The sequence below is a fragment of the Paralichthys olivaceus genome, chromosome 22 (genome assembly GCF_024713975.1).
Source record: "Paralichthys olivaceus isolate ysfri-2021 chromosome 22, ASM2471397v2, whole genome shotgun sequence".
Lineage (NCBI taxonomy): Eukaryota > Metazoa > Chordata > Actinopteri > Pleuronectiformes > Paralichthyidae > Paralichthys > Paralichthys olivaceus.
In genome coordinates this window covers 4,565,624-4,586,549 of record NC_091114.1, presented here as the reverse complement: position 1 = coordinate 4,586,549, position 20,926 = coordinate 4,565,624, and the positions used below count along the sequence as shown (strand labels likewise).

At 42.4% G+C, this 20,926-nt stretch overlaps 1 protein-coding gene across 1 annotated transcript; it reads left to right on the top strand.

Moving 5' to 3' along the window:
- The first annotated feature begins 2,219 nt into the window (after window positions 1–2,219).
- On the top strand, window positions 2,220–20,065 carry LOC109637688 (serine/threonine-protein phosphatase PP1-beta catalytic subunit). The gene is made up of 8 exons (XM_020100231.2): window positions 2,220–2,381; window positions 15,494–15,625; window positions 15,717–15,947; window positions 16,758–16,862; window positions 17,177–17,248; window positions 18,650–18,801; window positions 19,010–19,144; window positions 19,484–20,065. Exons 1-8 carry the CDS (start codon window positions 2,330–2,332, stop codon window positions 19,586–19,588), a joined length of 984 nt encoding a protein of 327 aa, XP_019955790.1. The 5' UTR covers window positions 2,220–2,329; the 3' UTR covers window positions 19,589–20,065.
- The last annotated feature ends 861 nt before the right edge of the window (window positions 20,066–20,926 follow it).

Below are 20,926 nucleotides of genomic sequence, written 5' to 3'. Positions count from 1 at the left end.
TCTCACCTTTCATTTAATTTAAGTGTTTTTAATATAATTTATGCGTATGTATATGCATACACATTGAAAATGTATAAATATAAATATACATATGACTAATGTGATATATGTGCAATATGCAACCTGTATGTCATATGTCTATACACCCCCTCCCCTCTTTTCTGCATGTATGAATTTCGTTTGGGAAAAGAAAATCACATTTTTTTCAAACAAAAAATGTGATATACAAATCCACTCCACAGAAAAAAGAAAGTGACTCAACATTGTACTTTGCGATTTGTTGTTTGCAATGATGAAGCATATTATTGATTTGCAGCTGTATTTAATCTATCCACACAAAGAAAATAATAAAGCTCTATTTGTAGTAATTTGACAGACTTGTGCTGTTATTTTGAAGAACACTCGCAAGTTTCCTGTGTCATCCTCTGGCTTGACATAGCTGCACCCTTCTGTCTTTCCTCTGCATTGCAATTTGCCACCACCCACTCCAAACAGTGCGGAAATACCCAGATGACGCAGTAGAGGGGAACAGAAAAGTGAGTTTAGAGTGGGAGAGGCCACAACATAACTTCAGGCTTTAGTCATAACCTGGCAAATAGATTAAGACCGGATCCACTTCAATCTGTGCCAGAAGTTTATTCTCAGGGTTTCTCCAGAAAACAAACCCTGTTAATGTCCAACACCACCCAAGTTTTTTTATAAACATCTTGAAACAATTATTCACCCACTGATAGTTCTAATCGGCCAGTGAACCACATAAAAATCCTTATTTCAGGCCTCAACACTGGCGAGACACTGATGGCAAACATCTCCCATCTCATTATTAGTTCATAATGTTTATTCGACCATAACATTATTCTATTTTTAATAAATAAATGATTCTACAAAAACAGTTCATTTGAAAGCTTTGCACGTATATGTCCTGACATACTTTTGCCAGGAGGGGGCGCTGCAGTTCCATAATTCAGCATCTACTCTGTGTATTTGGCCCATGATAATATTCAATGACTCTCCATATGTCATCTGTCGTTTCTCCTTTTTTATCTCTTCCAGTTTTCTTCATATACATTTTTTTACTAGTCGATTTAACATCGACTGCACTAATGTTCGCACACACAATAATTTTTCTAACATGACGAGGGATCGAAGTAGATGAAATGGCCAACTGTTGCAAAAGTTGCCAACTAAGTTCTTTTATTTTCAGCAGCCATATAATGTCAATGGCACAGCAACCTGTTGCAGACCCTGCTGATGCCTTTTTCCTGTACTGTAGGAAATCACATCAGGTTATATTACATAATAATTACATAATTCAGTTCTAATGGAGGACTTGACCATTTCATTGTTTTGGACTGGGTTGCATCCTGTTTGCACTGGTGTCATTTGTCCTCTCACGGTCCAAACTAATACAGGTATCATTCTGTTATTCTCTTTCATGAGGGGGGTTACTCATTCATTTGACCACATTAATGTTTGCCTTCGTCGTATGTTATGGTTGTTTATTGTTGCAGCTTTGTTGTTTCCCACTAATGAAAATCATCATGTCTAAACATGTTAGGCATTTAATAAACATATTACTCTTACAGTTGTTCAACGTCTTCTTTAAGATGAAGCAGAATCAAGACCAAGGCTGTTTGGATTTTTAAAAGTGAATGACTTTGATATATCAAATAGGTTCTTTATTTTATGTAAGATTTTGGAAACCAATGGAAATTTGCTGCAGGTAAGAGATTGACAATAATGACTTTTTTTTTAAAAAACGGTTGAGGAATCCTAAACTCAACGCACTGAGAGAGACCATGGAGTTTGGTTGAAAGCCCTGGAAAAAGGTAAGTGGACGTAAGTCAAGACTCTCTACACATTATGTGTATAATGTATACCAATCCTATCCTAACATTAATATTATTCCACATATATACTTCTTATTGTGATTTTTAAAATTCACTATTATATACATATATATGAAAGGTGCATATTATGTTCTTATTCTGTATTTTTATCTAATATTTTATTTATATTCTATTGCCTTTTTTATTCTCTTGACTGACTCTTTCTGACTCGTCTGCTGCTGTGACAAGTGATTTTTCTTGAGTAAAGTTTAATCTTATCTTATCTTACTTTCTTTATTTCTTTATTACACTCTTACAACTAATTACAGGTGGTTTCTGGTTTTCTGGCCTCCGCCACAGAAGCTCAAGTGTCCGTGGGGTCCGTGAAGGCAGCACAGTGTTCCTCAATGGGAGGAGGTCGGCGGTGTGGCTCAGTGCGGTGAGGCGGTGCCTTCGCTGCTCCACACTGCGGAGGGAGGCCGGAGCTGCTGGGTACAGAAATGGCGGAGGGGGAGTTGGACGTCGACTCGCTGATTTCCAGGCTTTTAGAGGGTGAGTCCGCCGCCTCGGCACATTCACAGCGTCCTTGTGGCTCAGAGCTGTTTGCCTGAGGGCTTGTTCAGTTACATTTATTTATCAAGTAGGAGGAAGTTGATAAGAAAAGCGGCCGCGTCACTCGCTCTCAGAGCCGCGGGTCGGAGTGAGCAGAAACTAGTCCCGTCAGTCGGTAACGCGGATCAAAGGCACAAGCCTCTCACTATCAAATCTATTTACATTTTAACTCGTGATTCATTATATTTGCGATACTCTATTGTTGTCATGAATAACAGTTTGACTTCGGGTTCAAAGTTGCAGCTGGAGGACTGTTTGTACCCGGAGTCAAACCAAACCTTTAACTACAGCAATGCGTTCTCATCTTGATTCATGTTTCAGTCCTTGTGTTGCATCATTAGTTTGTTTTTTACAATACATAGTGTCTCAGTCTGCAAAAATGTCTCTGCTCCCACAAGCTTTTTCTTGTACAACCAAACAAACGCCAGGATGGGCGGTAGCTTGTGGCCACACGAGTCCCCGAAGTTAACATTTCTCTGTAAATGAAGCGTAAATTGTGTAATCATCGTCGCCGAATATTTCAAGGTAATTATCTGGCCTCTAAATGAGCTGTTTTAGTATTGTCCATGCACTTTATATCCAGTTTTAAGTAGAAAAAGCTTTTTTTTCAAAGAGGTCTGGCATAAGAAGAGACAGGGCACTTCAGTGTTACATGCTAATATGTTTACACAAACCATATGCTTTGATGATATTCAATTTTAGATAATCCTGAGCTGTGCAGATTATATTAATTATTTTTAAATGAAACCAATGAAAGTTAGTGACCCAGATAATAGCAGGATTAAAGAGAAGTTGTTCCTAAAGAGCAACAACCCTTGGTAATGTGAATTACTATTAACTATTGTATTTCCCCAGATAGACAGATCATCATTCAATTGCCAAACATTTCAAAGGAGTTTAACAGAACAGTGTATCCTGCAAATATTTTCACATCAATGCAACTGCTGGTCTCCTGATCTTTACTGTTGTGTCATATCATCACACATTCATAAAATAACAAGTTTTCCCAGTTTTCTTCTGGATGATGAGAAGTGCATGTCATGTTAAGTTTTTCCATCTACCAGCAAGCGAATGTGTCTGATCGATTATATTTATTTGGGTTGTCCTGATGTCAATAGTTTGAGGCTGTCACTGCTGCACAAAAGTAACTTCTGCAACTTTCGAAGAACGTGTTGTTGTTTCTCCTGTGCCACTGTGATGTGTTGAGTAGCAGTGGGTGACTTTCTTAGCGGTGCTAAATAAGGGCTCCTGGCACAGGTGAGCCGACCTGTCTGCCTTTCTCCTGAGACAGTGTCCCTCTGTGTCCTCAGTAAACACGTCACAGCCAAGGCAGTTGTGATTGATTCTCTCTCACACAAACAAAATCAGTGTGTTTAGGATCAGACACACAAAAGCATTAACCGTTTGTCAACAACTCCTATTGGATGAGCCTGCTGTGCATGTCAGTATAAGCTGAACATGTGGATTGATTGGGACTGGTTAGATCATAATGCTTGTTTTGGGCATTGTGTGTTTAACACAGCTGTGTGAGTCTGTACTGTCAGCTGTGCAGGACTGCACTGTAGCAGGTTAGCAGACTCCATATTTAGTGATGTTTCTTTTTTAATGCAGTGAGTAGGAAACCTCAGTGAAGGACATTTAAGGGATCAGGGCGTAGGTATCCAGATGTGAGCCGTGGATATATCCAACCATCCATGTCCTTTCAGCCAGTAGAGCAGCCTTAGCTGGTATGTATCCGGCTGGCTGATTTTTGGTGTGAAAATATGAAATGAAGGGTGAATCCGACACTGATGGTTTTCTGCTGGCTGATAGTGATAGCTAAGCATGGAAGGACTTTGAATTAGCCTCAACTCTCACTTACAAGTGCTTTCTGCGGCTCACAACTGCTGAAGGAATTTAATCTCCATAAATTATGATTTTTAATTTAATCAGTACCCAGGATTGGACCAAGAAGTTCCCTTTCCTCTTGAAAATTGTCCTCTGCATCTCATGGTTACCAAAAACTGGCTGAACAATCCTTAATGAAACCTACACCTGACAGTTCTTAAGGAGCCACTACTAGGCCACATTCACCCATTTCCTCTAAGGCGGTTCCAGGGCCGTTTCTTGGCCAGTAGCTAAAGTCAAACCAGTTATTTGTGTTTCGACAGCCAAAGAACTCGCTCTCGGTCAAGAAGAAAGACCGCTGGGGTCGGGATTATTATGACCAACAAGTCCAACCAAAACTTTGTTTTGTCCACTTGTGATCGAATCTCACTTCATCGCTCTGTGTGCAAAAAACACGACAATTGTGTTGACCAAATTTGACCCAATCTGAGTTTACAAACGTGTCTGATGACGTGTGTGTGTGTCTGCGTGTTAGCGAGGGGAGTCAGGGGTGGCTGAATGAATCAGTGAATATTTATATATATAATTTTATATAATATAAAATAAGTGCCATTTATACAGCCAAGGCTTTGCGACATAGACCAACCCAGCACTAGCGCTCGGTTCACTTCGGTGGAAAAAATCGATGTGGTTCGGAAGGCAGCCTGACTTGGCAGGCTTGAGAAGCCTCTGAAAATGTACTTGGACCACAGCACACACTACGTTTACAGACCCAGAGTAACAACAACATGAGGGTTTGGATGGACGTCATGTGAATTCACATACGTAACTCTGATTCTGCATTGCAAACAAAAGACGTAATCACACTGTGTCAGGTCAGGTGGCCAGAGCTGACTGCTGAGCATTTTCTCTTTTCATCATGAGAGCGACAACGGGCAAAGTGACATTAGTCTAACGCAGGCAGACGTATTTGGGCCAGTACACAAGCAGAATTCCAAATGCACACACTCAAACTGTCCCTGGTGTGTCTGTTTGTTTTCGTAGGGGCTTCATTTTATTTTAGGACTTGACCTTTGGGTAACACAAAGACCGCTCACAGACTTCTCCTACTGATGGAACCTCGATATGGCGTCGCCTTGGTTTACTTCACCAGATTTACATCTACAGCTCGCTTTCATTTAGCCGTTTAATAAATGTCCACGACTTTTCTCCTGGTGTTCAGTTCAAGAAGCTCCCGATGTTCTCATTTTTACATTCAATTTTATTTGTATCACACCAAATCATAACTTACATTATCTCAAGGCACTTTACATAGTAAGGTCAATATATTTTTAGATAACCCAACAGTTCCCACAATGAGCAAGTACTTTTTGACAGCGGAGAGAAGAAACTCCTCATAAACAGGAATATTTTCTCCTTCTCTGCAAGAATAAAGAGACCTTTTCCCTCAGGTAGGAAAGGATTTCCTTAAACCGCTTCAACAGGCGGTTAGTCTCTTTTTTCCCCCCCTCTGCTCTCATGCCAGTCTCACACACACACACACACACACACACACACACACACACACACACACACACACACACGTAGCTCCCTGATCTAGTAAATGTCAACAGGCACAGCTGTCCCTGGTAGAAATTAACCTACCCTTTAGATGACACACACGCACAGGATTACAGTGTAGGAAGGGTAATACTGTAATACAGTAGACTACCAGTTGTACCACTTTTTGTTATTTGATTTGTATTATGCTTCTTTATGGTTTCATCAAATTGTCATCTTGTGTGACCATAAACTGTGGATGATTTAAAATGCTTAAATTGGACTAAAAGCAGATACCAATAGATACCCATACACCCATACATATAGAAAATACATATAACAATGCATATTTTACTTTATTTCCTAATTATTACATTTGTTTTAATTGAAGCGTTTTAAATCTTCCATGAAAAACAATTGTTATGGCCATCATCATGAGCATGATCATTTAACATCTGACTACGCTGTATTATTGGTGAACTAACCTCAATAATGTGCATTCCATGATTAAAATGAATTGGGCAAAGAGTCCTTTCCTTCTAATCAAATTTACATTGTCCTCACAGAAGCTAATTGTTGTTTTCTTAATCGGTTACACAAATAACTCTTGCTCATTGCTTTAGGACTTCTAACATACATGGCATGATTTTTATAAAAAGATTTATAACACATGACTTTGTGGATTTGACCAAAAACATCTGCACCTTTCCTTCACACACACGTTTGTTCTCAACCAATCGTCATTAGCTAATGCACTAATGCTGTACTGTGTGCTCCAGTAAAGCAGACATTACAGACCCCAGTTTTCCCAGTGTGCCCATGCTAAGCCCACGCTGGCCCAGTGCTCGGGCAACAACAGGACCTCTGTCTGGCCTGCCAGCACAGGTGGCCCGTAGGCTTTATGTGGCAATACAGCCTCGTACCTCAGCCAGTGAGGGTGGACACGCAGCATGGAAAGTTGCATTTTGAAGCCATTTTGTCATTTTTGTTTATGGGCAAAGACGCCAGCACAGTTGTAACCCAGTATGTGTGAGTACATAAAACCTCCCACGGAGCATTTCTCTGTGCAGGAGCTGTCCAGGTTGTGTTGACTGTTACACTGCACAGATTTGAGATAGTCTGATATGGAGGCTGATGCTATATAGTAGGGGTAAAACTGTACGCAAACGCTTGTTAAAACACAGATCTTTTAAATTCTAAAATAGCAGCTTGTGGTGATAATTCTTACGGTAAAACGAGCCATGGCAAATGAACCACGACAATAGTTTATATTGACTATAAGAGGCAGCAGTACATCAAAATTTCACACAGTTGCGTTGCTGCCTCGGAAGTTAATCCAGTGGTAGAGAGCGTGTTTGTTGGGGCAGTGTGTAATTCCTGAGCAACTGCAGTTTCTGCTCATTAACACAGGACAGACAAGAGTTTGACAGGCGAGGGAACGTTTCACATTGTTTTGACAAGAGACTCCCTCAGTTGTTTTGTTCGCTCTCACCGATTGATTTGTAGTTGAAGTGTTTAACGCAATTTGCATGGTTTTGCTAACAGACAGCACTTCACATACTTGAAAATGTTTGTTCTGCATCTGGAAAATGAAAGTTAGCAAGTTCTTAAAGTGACTCTGTAGCTGCTCTCAGACATGCACTGGACAGTTCCTCCGCAGTTCCTCCGAAGAAGTCAATGTGTGAACACATCAGAAAGGCCAACCCCTCTATTGGCAATGGCCATTTATTTTTTTATGTAAGAGGTAATGCTCAAAGCAGCACGGGTGCAAAAATCACATAATTTCACTTTAATTTTGGAAATTGTACAATGACAATTTCCCACTAAAACCTATTTAGGTGAAGACGACTCGAGGTTTACATGCATGTGCAGTATAATATACATCATTTAGTTTACAGTGTACCATTAGACCTTTTTTCTGCTTCACAATGCGTTTATATTGGTGCCACCATGCTTGTTTTCTTCGGACTGCTGCTGCATTGCGTGGTGTTCAGGCTGCTGGCGTGGCACTCTGTTGTGGAAACAACAATGGTGGAGCCTGTGTGCAGTGGTGAGCGTTCACCCCCTGGCACCAAACATGGCACAGAGCTCACTCTGGCTTTTCAGCTGTCCAGCGAGGCTTTCAGCTAAAACCTGTCCGTTCCCTCTCACTCTATTCACTCCCTCGCCTTCTGTGTCTCCTCAACGCAAGCTTCAGTTCCTCTCGTTCTCCTCTCCATCGCTCCCTCTTTCTGCCTGTTTAGCAGTGCCTCCAGTTTATTTCTCCCCCAGTCTCTCCTCTCAATTTCACCCTTTCTTTTGTCCCACAAAGACACCCATTCACCCGTGGCACTTAAAGGCGAACAAAATGTCCTCTGAAAATGCGAAGCCTGCGCTGAAATGCCACAGCAGTCAGGATTTTGGCCTCTAGATTCGCTCCCACTCTCCTCGCCAGAGTTACTTTGTGTTTCGTGTTCACTGAGGGGTCACTGTTTTCCGTAGCCAGTGTGTGGGTGAGGGTTAGATGGAGGAGTGGAGGGGAGCGGCTGGCCTCGTGCCCAGTTGGAAAGAATAGAGAATGGAGTTTGAGAACTAAAAAAGGTCTGACTGGGCATCTTTAGTGGTGCAGCAGTAAGTAAAACATGCACAGTCATACCTGATTAAAAATGCATGGGTCTTTTTGACCCATCAGATTCTTTGGATATTTTTTTTTGGCACTCTCAGAAAATTAAAAAATCATCATTTTGCTCAACATACAATTTCAAGTCAGATAATCTGCACTAACAATTTTCAACAATGGAAAAAACGACATGTATGCTGATAAGTGCTTTCTTGACCTTGCAACATAGTGACTAGCTAGTGAACATAGTTGTGTATTTTGAGAATACTTATAGAATCTGGTACTTTTTCTTTGGGAACTAGTGGAGGCCAAAATGGAGCTAAAAGAAGAGGTAAACACTCCAGCCACATGTTTTGTTTTCCAGTATGTTTGCCTTCATTTAAGAAATAACATGTGGATACAGCGTTTCCCACAGAATGAATTCAATCTATGGCAGTAGCAAGGGTGCACATGCACACACATCATTTGTTGCATAAGAGAGAGAACTGCATTTCTGCCAATTGTGGGTGCGTGCACAACTTTAGCTGAGGTCTGATTGTCTACGTGGATGGTAACAACTTTATGGACGATCGTACCAGCAAACTGCAAATAGCGCTTCACCCATCTGTACAATGCAACAACAGAGAAAAACACAGACAGATCTCTCATGTTATTATGAGAGGGGGTTCGTTATGAAACTGTGGCAGGACAAATTAGATATAATACTACAAAAGATACAGCCAAGGAAAGCAGTAAAACAACTATAACAGAACGACATGATTTTAACAAAAGTAGTTTTCATTGTTAAGCATTTTATCTTGCGACTTAAACAAAAGTGAAACTGGAAAGCGTGTTGGAAGCTCAACAGTTGAAAAATGGTCTTATGGGCTCAGTCTTGTTTTAAGCTCCAGATATTGTGCTGACATCAGTGTGTGTGTGTGTGTGTGTGTTTTCTTGTTGACGTGAACGCGCTTACGCAGCTCTTGGCCGGTGCAGCTGACAGCCGCTACATTGTTGTGGCCCTTCGCTCCGTGACGGAGCCGTGGCCTGTGCCAAGCTAGTCTTGTTCTGTCTCCATCACATAACAACAACGGAGCCGTCCAGCGCTCCCTCTTTGTCCTGACTGAGTCGCCTGTTTCCTCCATAGAGTAAAGCCCATATATGGTAACGCCTTGAAGGAGTGATCTGTCTGTAAGTCACTTATCTTTCAGTCTGTCTCTCTGTCCCACACTGCACGCTGTGTAAGTGAACTCTGCTCTTTTGAATGGATGGAAAAATAGTTGACCTCCTTGACCCTTCACAAGGAGTTTGCCGCTAGTGAAGCAGAAGAATGATGACTGAAAACAACTTCTTGTAGATCACTTCCCCCTTTGTCTTTTGAGTTCTTTATTTTCCTTCTTTTCGCTGGCAGTTTTGGGAGAGTTATGGAGAAACTATGATTAAACGATCCACAGAGAATAAAAAAGGAAACTCTTGAACCCGTGAGTCTGTACAGAGCTCCAGCCCTTCTTTTTCTAAAACTGGAAACGCAGACTCGTCCCTGTCACGTGCTTTTGCCTCTCAACCAACTTAACTCAGTCATAGTTTGACGGAGTGATTGCACGGTGTGTCATGTCGTGCCGTAAGATCTTTCTGGTGTGGCTCAACATTAAGCATAATGATGGGTTGGGCAGTAATCAGGCATCCTCCCAAATATTTATGGTAGGTGTCAGGACGTAATTCAGGGAACAGTGGCTCATTCTTGCCTACACAGATCAGTCCCTTTAACTAAGGTTAGTGAGACGTAGTGTTGTGAAGAAGCCTTTTTGACTGTCAGTAGATGGCGGGTTAACTAACTATTTCAGTTTATATTTCATTTACAGCAGTACAGCAGACATTTCACACATCAACAGGTTAGTCCTGATGGACTTCTGTGGCTTGTGATAAGTAGATAATGATCTTACTCCTTTAATGAAGTGTTTCTGCCATGTATTCTGTTGTTTAAGCTTCACATTTGAACATATCCTGCTTTTTCTTGTCTTAACACAATGATTGAAATAAATTTATTTTGGATTTTGAGTCAGGGCAAATGGAGACAGTTGAGGACATTGATTTGGGCTGTTTTCTGCAGTTTGTAAAAGTCAAACAATACAATAAAGAAATGAGTAGTCCCTGATTGTGAAAAATCATATTTGGTTTGAGTACACAAGTTGCAACTGTGGAGCTTGAGCTGACAGAAATTGAATATTGGCCAATCTGCCGATTATTCTCTGGATTTTTTGAAATGTCAGAAAATAATGACATTTATAATTCTTGTTTGGCCGGACCATCACTTCAAAACCCAAAGATACGTTTGTTGTTTAATCACTCTGCTTTTCTTTGTTTTTATGTCATTATTAACTTGATATTTCTCAGTTATATACTATATGTATACAAAAAACAAGACCTACATTTTTGTCATTGTAATCATATATTTAGAAACAATATGGTGATATGTAACAAAAGTTACGAGAAAAAATGTATAAACAATGATATCTATATCTATATAATAAACCTTGTTATTATATATTCCAATATTCCAATTGATCAAACTGTAAAAACTGTGTAAATGCTGTGCTTTCTGAGTTAAGTATCATGTTAGTCATAGTCCTGAAGACATAGTTTCATCCAGAACAAAATATTTTAAACCATGGATTTTGATGGAATTTGCGGAAGCTCCTACCAGAGAGTATCTTCAGTACAGCCAGAGCTGTGACCGTGTGAACGCTCTGTGAGCTGTCTGGAATGCAAAGAGGATTCTGGGAGGGGTATGAGGCGTCATCGTCTGACGTCAGCACAGTTCACCGGCAAGGTGGAGGAGGGCAGTGAACCAGGAGTTCAGTCACAGCCAAGAATTCAACTTAAAGGTAAATAGAAGAAGAGAAGGAGGGAGGTGGAGGAAGGAGAAGGAGGTCTGGGGGGGGAAAGGAACAGACAGAGAGGGAGAGAGCGAGGCTGCAGTTGACTGCAGTGCAGTTATCTTTACATTCATAAGCCTGGGCAAGGAAACCATTGAAAGAGGTCAGAGCGTGACTAAAGCGGAGCCTAAAAACTGGGGAGACAAACGGACCTGACCAAATTTGGAGAGATGAACTGGAACATGGAGCAGAGATTCTCTCTGATGGAGAGGAAGAAGCAGCTGAGAGAAGCTGGTGGAGCATCAGCTGTTCAGGCGAGGCTGTCATGGAGAGAGGCGTTCCTTCTCGCTGCTGCTGCCTCAGACAAAGTAGTGACACACAAACATAAACACTGCATCTGTTTGGATTGTCTGTCACTGTCAGACTACACAGTGTTCACCTTGATTTAGAAATGCTCTTCAAGCCGCTCTCAGACGTGACGTGACAGGCAAGGTCCAGCAAACGTCTAGACCCAAATTACCGGACACTGTCATGAGCTCGTCTGAAAACCGCCTCAGTGTCCTGAGTGCTGTACTGGTCTGCAAAGTATCTTTCCAAACATGTGATCAGTTTTAGACCTTGCTTAGTTATTTTTAAAAATCAAATCATTTTATATTATAATTGTTGTTATTGTTTGGTGTGTAAATCGTCAGGACATAAGGAGATATTCAGATTGAAATCCTACAAGACTTAAAACCTTTCACATTTTCGTGGCTAGAACAAATTGATTTTTCAGTTTTGCGGTTGAAATATTGACAGGATTCAGTGGTTGCTAACATATTTGAAAACACAGTTGAATAAACTCATTGATTAACCAGCTTGTACCTCACTCATGAAAAGGCTCTTTGTTGTGTTTTGAACTTTCACTTGTTCAGGGAGTCCAGAGAGACGGACAATAACATCTCTTTACTTCCTGGTATGGGCATAAAATGCTTAAACAAACAAACTCCTGCATCCTACACTCCCAATGAGGCAACCTGTTTGTAGCTTGCTGTAATTTTTTCTCAGGATGTTGCTCAGCTGTCTTCACAGGCTGGTGTGACATGTGACATGACGAGTACAGCAATGAGGCGACAGGCGCGTTCGCTACGGTCACACCTTTTGAGGGTGTATGTGTGTCTGTGTGTGTGGACAACGAACAGTGTCATTATCCACGGAACTACTTGGAGTACACTCTACATTAGAATTGTAATATTTGTAATATTTTTCTGACCGAATACGACATGAGAGCTGTCTTTGTTTGTTGCTTGAACAAACAGCAGCTCTACATCCTCAGATATATTCCGAGCTGTTTTTGTTTGTGGAATTGAAGGAGTTTTGGATGTTTTAAGAATCTCTGGAAGTATCTTGGAAGTACTAATATGGGAAGTTTGATTTGTGTGTGTGTGTGTGTGTGTGTGTGTGTGGGTGTGGGTGGGTGTGCGTAGGTATCCTGTTGGGTTTCCTCCACTGCTGTCAGATGCAGTCCATGTTAGTATGCAGGGCGTGGGTTGGTGGTGATGCCACTTTATCTGCAAATCAGCTCCTTTCCCTCCCTCGAGATACAGCAGCAGCTTCGCTCACCAACACTGGCTGGAAATTGGACTTGCTGGGTTGCCATGGTGATACGATTTGGGTACCACCTCCTATTCTCTCTCTCTGTCTGTTTATTTCTCAGTGTGTCTCGCTCCCTCGCTTTTTCCTCACTGGGGAAGCTGCACTGCGGTGGTGACAAAGTAAAGGATGCTGGGATACCTCCCCGCAAGGCCGTAGTGGTACGCTCTGAAGTCAAGGTCACTGGATCACTGCGTGTGTGTGTGTATGTGTGTGTATTCAAGTGTTTATTTGTTTTTGTGGGTGGGTGTGTGTGTGTTTGGGAAGCAGGAGACTGAGAAATTGAAGAGTGTGTGCATGGTCCTGGCTCTGCTCTAACCATATAATGAAAGGGGATCTTCCAGGCAAGTGAGACTAGCTGTGTGTGCGTATGTGTGCGTCCTATATCAGGCCTCCCTCCCTCCCTCCCTGTCAGCTGAGCTAGCACAGACCTGCAAGCCCGTCATCACACAGCTAAAAGGGAGGGTTGTGAAATCATCCAGGCACTCCTTGCTCGTGCGTTGTGCTCACTGGAGGAAATGTTCTCCAAAAATACCAATAATGCAACGTTTGCATTTCCAAACCGTGGCAGGATTTCCAGCGTGTCACCTCTACCAATAAAATGTCACAAATTCTCCACATACTCCTGCTGTGTTGCCGTGCTTTGTGTTCACCTGTGAAATACGGCCGTTAGACAGTCTAACTATAGCCCCCGTGTTACCTCAGGTGGGGCGCGTGCGACCGCAGCTTGTATTTGGTCTTGGTGGAGGAGACGGACAGAGGGAGTGTTTATCTGCAGGCAGAAATATCAGGGTCATGTTGCACACAGGGCTTCACACACTTCAAAAAACTTGGTGCAGAATACCCTCAGAGCTGTGAGCTGCAGGAATTTGAACTTGTAGATTCTTTATTTCACCTCCTTTTTAAAAACACCAATTGCTGTGGAGCTCTGCTCTGACCACGTCTGTTTGATTTAGTTGCCGTTTGATTTAGTTGCCGTTTGACGCCTGCTAGGATTTCCATCATGTTGCCGTGGTGTCGTCTGACAGGAGCTGTCTCAGTCAGCCCTGGCCCACTTCTGTGCTTTACCAAGCAGGAGGGGGAAAGAGGAGGCTTCTGTGATTCTACCATTCATCAGAGCAAGAGGAGAAAAATATAAGGCAACACATGGAAATAGTGCAGGGAAAGTTGAAAATGCAAAGGTAGCTATAATTGGTGGGAGTCACTGCTGGGTCGAATGTGAGTTTCCAAAGCAACATCAGGAAATCGAGAGGTTTCCAGAGGCCATTTAGTGTCTGAGCTGCAGGGATATTATTCATAAATAACCCAAAGCTTTTTATTTGGCAACATGACAAAGTCTGACACATGCTTTTTTTCAGCGCACACTTTCCATTTGATTCATCCAGTAACTATCCAATAATTTTACGATAAAAAACTAAAGTGGTCCAACAGTCTTATGAAACTAAATCCGATATGCACCAAATTGCACACACATAAATATCACTCCCCTAAACATGCCTGATTTATATATTTGTTTCATTGAGGTCCATGAATTATTCACAACACGTTACCTCACAATGTTTAAGAAAATTTAAATTGTTCCTAGATCCGCCCCCTGATCCGGATCCACACCAAAATTATTTTGCTTTCTTCCCTCGCTCTAAAGATAATTAATGGAAATTGATTGTGTAGCTAGTTTCTGTGTAAACCTTCTGAATAACAAACAAACAAATAAAAGCTGCACAGCTACTCTGCATTGTGCTATCAGGGAGGTACAGTATATGAGGTTGTGTAATATCTTCTCATTAGTTGATCTGTTGAGTAACTGAAATAAAGTAGGGAAATAAGATATTCTAACTTCAAATAATTAAAACATCATTTCAGTGGTAATACAGAAACTGAAATTTCGAAATCTTAAATGCCCGGTGCTTAAAATAGGTTAAATCAGATGCTTAAAATGTGTAAAGATGAGTTCATATTATCTTGTGTTTCTCTTGTACAGCAGCGTAAATACGTAAAGGTTTAAAGGGACTAACTTTATACACCACCCTGATGCAGGATCACAGCTCACTTGTTTGCTGTGTAAATATTAAGACTTATAAATACACCATGGCTGTAATTTGAGCAGAATAATAAATCACATTTAGGCTGCGTCACTTCTCAAAAATCTCCCCACGTGGTTTAACTTCATTTATTAGGTTTCATTAACCTGCTCAGTCTTATATATACATTTAGGTGACTCAGAGTCCCGCAGCGTCTTGTCAAGTGTCACCCCTCCCCCCCCTTCTCTTTTCCACCGTGTCACACAACAGGAAGTGTCTCCAAAAACACCCCCAGCAACATCAACAATGCCGACACAGGCCGTTTCCATCCAGTGTCTGTTGACTAAACTCTGCCTCCCATATTTAGATTGGAGTTCATTTCAAAACTCGTCCTGTGGTTGGTGATGTGTACAGTTATGTGAGGAACAACACAGGCGTATGGTTGAGGAACAAAAACTGCAGAAAACAAGATACTGAGGAAACTCCCTTTCGGATCGCTGTTTGCTATTGATGCTCATAGATACGCACTCATTAAGTTATGCATTAATACTGACTCCATCTTTCCTTTCCCTCCACCAGTGCGGGGATGTCGTCCAGGGAAGATTGTCCAGATGACGGAGGCTGAGGTGCGCGGCCTCTGCATCAAGTCCCGGGAGATCTTCCTCAGTCAGCCAATCCTTCTGGAGCTGGAGGCTCCGCTCAAAATCTGTGGTCAGTAACCTCCTCCCTTGACCTTGCTCTTTTTAAATTACACCATGTAGTCATTCTCCGTCCTCAAACCTCCATCCCTGCTCCGTCCCAGGTGACATCCACGGACAGTACACAGACCTGCTGAGGCTCTTTGAGTATGGCGGTTTCCCCCCAGAGGCCAACTACCTGTTCCTGGGGGACTACGTGGACAGAGGGAAGCAGTCGCTGGAGACCATCTGCCTGCTGTTGGCCTACAAGATCAAATACCCCGAGAACTTCTTCCTGCTCAGGGGCAACCACGAGTGTGCCTCCATCAACCGCATCTACGGCTTCTATGACGAGTGTGAGTGCTCGGCTCTCGTGTTACGAGACAGAAGTCGAGTGTGTTTTCGTTTTCAGTTCCCCCCTCCAGTTCCATTATGTGTGTATGTCAAGAAAAACGAGCAGAGTTAGTGGGATGAAGTGCTGCTTTTAATCCTTACACTTTTGTTTGTAGCTAAACTGCAAAGTGAAACAACAGTAGCTGTTGAAACCTTGAAAAAAAATGTATTGTACAAAAGCCAATATAACATATAATATTATTTATAGCTGTACTTTTTTTTGTTTGGTATTTTAGTCCAGTGGGCGCCTCCCAAGGGTCATAAAACAATTCTGAGGGGGTCATGAGATGATTAATGGCAGAGGAAAGTTTTATTTCTGTTATTCTTCTACTCAAACCTTTGTATTTTGCGTGGACGATAACAGCAGAATGAAAGGCATATCTCCAATTTGGACAAACAGGCAACCAGAGCTCAGACAACTGATTCTCCAGTTCAGGTTCGGAGTCGAGCTCCACTTAACCTTGAATCAACAGGTGAACAGCTCTCCGTGCAGCAGCTGCGGTGCACAACAGCAGGTTCAGTTGCAGTGGCTCAATTACTGCGGGTCACTTTTACAGCCTCAGAAAAGAAAAGCTGCAACCAGCATCACCACAGGCCAAGAAAACAGCCCGTTCAAGACAGGCAGGTTCAGAACAGGCAATGCACTAGTTAATGGTGACCGGTGAGGTGAGGCTAAGATGGGGCGTGTGTCGTGGGTATGTTGGAACTTGAAAGTTAAATCCAGACTCATGCCTCCTGAGGCCTCCTGACTCGCTGCCTTGCTGATTCCACAGGTAAACGCAGATTCAACATCAAGCTGTGGAAGACTTTCACCGACTGCTTCAACTGCCTGCCCATCGCTGCCATAGTGGACGAGAAGATCTTCTGCTGCCACGGAGGTATCCATGTCGAATATACACGTTTCTGTGTACATCTCTAACGGAAGTCCTGAATGTGTGTAGCATAGCAGTGGGAGCTTAGTGCTGTGCCTTCCTGTCAGTACCCACACTGTGATCTGCAAAGATACAGTTTAACGGAGCCTTGTTGACTAACCTGATGTGAGGTAAATGGGTCAGAGCCAGTTTATAGCTTCAGTGCTATGGGTTAATACCGGCACAGGCAGGAGGGGGAGGTGGGGGGGGGGGACGATGATGGTGATGAGATTTACAAAGTGTATTAGTTTTGTGTCATCGTGTTGATGTGTTGCCCTCAGGTCTCTCTCCTGACCTGCAGTCTATGGAGCAGATCAGACGCATCATGAGACCCACAGATGTGCCTGACACAGGTGGGTCCACACACACACACACACACACACACACACACACACATTTAAAATAACCCTAATTATCTGTGAATTGATTTATGATAGATCGATCAGCCTATCAATTCAGTTCTATTTGATATTACTTAGAAACAAATGAACCGATGATTTTTTTGGGTATCCGGATTGTCCCGATCAGGTTCTGGATCAGACCTGATCCAGGCTTTTTTTTTTAAATCTGTTTTAAAACCCATCCTTGCTGTAAGAAGAAATCTGCCCCAACTGGTAAAATAACTTTATCGTGGTTCTAATTCTGAAGAGATTTGTTTCTCTGCTGATATTTCGGAGAGCCGGGACATTGTGTTCGGGCATCGACATGCATTGGCAGTCGGTGGGAGGAGAGATGTTAATCGATGATGGCGTGGTTATTAAAAAGTGGTTTTGTGTTAGCTGACCTTGTACGGGTTTGCTCGCACACACACACACACACACACACGCACGCACAAAAAAAACAGCCGATCCTGCTCCCACTGCAAAGTCATCAACCTCACGGCAACATGGAGGGGGCAGATTTGCAAACTGTGATGATTTCGCTCCATAGCAACTGCCAATTTCTGCAGTAATACATCAAACTTCGATCCCTCGTGCACCTCCTCCAGAAAAATGCCCCGATTAAATCTCGATGCTCGAGTCCCGCTCAGAGGGAGCTGCTGTTTGGGCCGACGTTTTCTTTCGCTGCGTTTCCACGGAGTGATTCTGAGATGAATATGAATACAGGTCCAGCCCCTTGTGAGCTCAGCCACTGATACATTTGTTTGTGCTGTTTTTCTATAATAACACGAGGCGAGGACGCAAGAAGCGAGTAACGCTCACTGCGCCGGTCTCTTCTAAATCCTGGCACTGTGAGGTTTGTTCCTGTAGCTGCTTTAGATTAGGGAGGAATAAAATAGCGGGAGAACTTCTTAATCTCTCTGCCCCCCTAAGAAGTACACAGTTCTTCATGATGAACCAGTGAAGGTGAAGCCTCTCTCAGTTGGACGCTTTGCCCTCTTCTTGTCCTTATAAGGCAGCTAGTGTTTGAACGCTGGCAGCCACTGTCTCTCAGATCCTCTTATGGTCTTCTAGGGAGACTCCAAGTGTCTGGATGTGAAGCGAGTGAGTTTGTGTGTGTGTGTGTGTGTGTGTGTGTGTGTGTATACAAAAGGAAGCCTTGATGTTTTAATACTTTAAGAAAAGGAAACTTTTCGGTAGTTCCAGGTTGATTTACGGAAAAGCACAGAGAGAGAATGTGATGCCTTGACCCAGATTTCAATGTTTGATTAAAGGTCAAACACAGACTTATTCTCCTGTGTGAATACAGCAGCTGCCTCCTCTGCGATGAGCAATGGTTGTGGTGTGAGAGTTGTGTATTTCCCCCCCCTCCAGGCCTCCTGTGCGATCTGCTGTGGTCGGACCCAGACAAGGACGTCCAGGGCTGGGGCGAGAATGACCGCGGCGTCTCCTTTACCTTCGGAGCTGATGTGGTCAGCAAGTTCCTGAACCGCCACGACCTGGACCTGATCTGCAGAGCCCACCAGGTACCATGCACTTAGCCTCCCATAACTCAACTATATGCATACATAGGAAACCAGCTCCCCTGAGTATAACCGCCAGGCATCTAGTTGTGGTTTACCACAGCCTTGTGTGTAAATGCAATGAAAAACCCAGTTAACATACTGATGTTTACGGAAATACCATGAATCAGGGCTGCAGTGAGTAACGTCCCTTTGAATCTGATGCCCCCAGGTGGTGGAAGATGGCTATGAGTTCTTTGCCAAGCGGCAGCTGGTGACTCTGTTCTCGGCTCCAAACTACTGCGGAGAGTTCGACAACGCCGGCGGCATGATGAGCGTGGATGAAACCCTGATGTGCTCCTTCCAGGTATGCAATACTGACAAAGTCGTGACAAAGTACGGTACAGTATACGTGCACAAAGCAGATCAACAGGAACATTAATGAGTTGATCTCATTTTGATTTTAATTTTATTCAATGAAATCGTATTTTTCCCCAAGTGGACAATTGCATGCAGCAGCATCACCACCCAGATCAACTTGCTCATAATTAAGAAGGAAGAATTGGTGTGTTAAATCGACCTCGATAAAATTAAAAACGCTGCATACACAAGGTTATATCAGTGTAATTAATCCAGTTTATAATAAAACAGACAGTATTTTATTACATACACAGAATTAAAGCTAAAGCTTCTGTGCCTGTTCCAGATCCTGAAGCCATCTGAGAAGAAAGCCAAATACCAGTATGGAGGGATGAACTCGGGACGGCCCGTCACCCCACCCCGCACAGCCCAACCTCCAAAGAAACGATGAAGAAGGACGGAAGGAGGGAGAGACAGAATGAGAGCGATGATTGTCGGTGATTGTCTCCTGGTGGCTTTGCACAACTCTGAGTAAAAGCAACACTCGGCAGAGGAGGAAACAGAAGACCGCGGCTGTTTTTAAAAAGACGCACCCAAACCTGTCTTTCATTAAAATTCTCATTTCTTTCATCTGCCTCTGAACTGCTGTCACACGCTCTTCTTCTTCCTCGATGCTTTTCATCCGTGTAACATTTTTAAAAACAAGTGTTAAAAAGAAAAAATGAGAAAACAGTGAGGCCGTCATTCTGTAGCATATCAGAGTGTTTCCTTTTTCTTTTGTCTTTTTGTCCTTTGCCTTTTTTCTTGACAACAGAATGACAGCTAATTTAGTTTACCACATCTCCTTACTTCCCTGCCTGTACACACACACTACAGGTATCAATGACAACTGCTGGGTTTTCAATAAATAATACAGGGAATAAATCCATGTGGACGTTCTGTGTCGTTCTTACACCTCAGTAACTTCTCCAGAGCACTCGTTTAAAACTATGTACTTGTTTTTGTTAACATCTCAGGAATTAGACAGAAAGTCTGAAGTCCAGGTAACGCTGTATTCCAGGTTTGGCGTGGGGGACTGGTTGTTCCGGTTGAGCTTCAAATCAACCTTAGATCAATAATTAAATCAGACTTCAGCCCTGAGGAAGTTTGTTCAAATGTTTTTTTACAATAATCCAGGCTAACACAATCCTGCTAAATAAGTAAAGCAGTTAAAAGGTGGATTTGTGAACATTAAGAGATTTTATTATTTAAGAATAACGAGCCCTTATTTTGACATTAAACCCTCAGACATTGTGGATGTCGCCATAGAGACGTGCAGCTTTTTAATGCCATTGCGCAAGAGTGAATTCAAAGCCAGGGAGCCTTAAACACAATAACTTATTCTACCTGCGAAACCAAATCTGAGGAAAATGCAAAGCAGATTTAATATGATCACATTTTTGACAATGTGTCAAAGTTGCTTTAGTGTAACTCATAATTTTAATTTCACAAGTAAGTTAAGGGATGCAATGTAATTAAAAAAAATTCTCATTGTATCCCTCAATGGTGAAAATGAAACTATGACAGTTACACTCACGTAAGTGTTGCTCAATAATGTCCTGATGATGCAGGTACATGTGAATAAGCCTGAAGTTGAACAGGCTCATTCAGTCCGAAGGAGTCGCTGCTTTAGATTTCAAGGCAGAATCAATAAACCAATAAAAATAAAACAAAATCCAGGTGTACAGTGAATAGAGTTAACTCAGATCGGGGGAGACAAGTGAGAAACCACTGCTTTAGTCTTTAATAA

Excerpts from the sequence above, each read along its gene's own strand:
- LOC109637688 (XM_020100231.2), top strand. The coding sequence starts at position 2,330 with ATGGCGGAGGGGGAGTTGGACGTCGACTCGCTGATTTCCAGGCTTTTA. Across the intron at positions 16,863-17,176 it reads GATCTTCTGCTGCCACGGAG|GTCTCTCTCCTGACCTGCAG; the intron begins GTATCCATGTCG and ends TGTTGCCCTCAG. Across the intron at positions 17,249-18,649 it reads CACAGATGTGCCTGACACAG|GCCTCCTGTGCGATCTGCTG; the intron begins GTGGGTCCACAC and ends CCCCCCCTCCAG.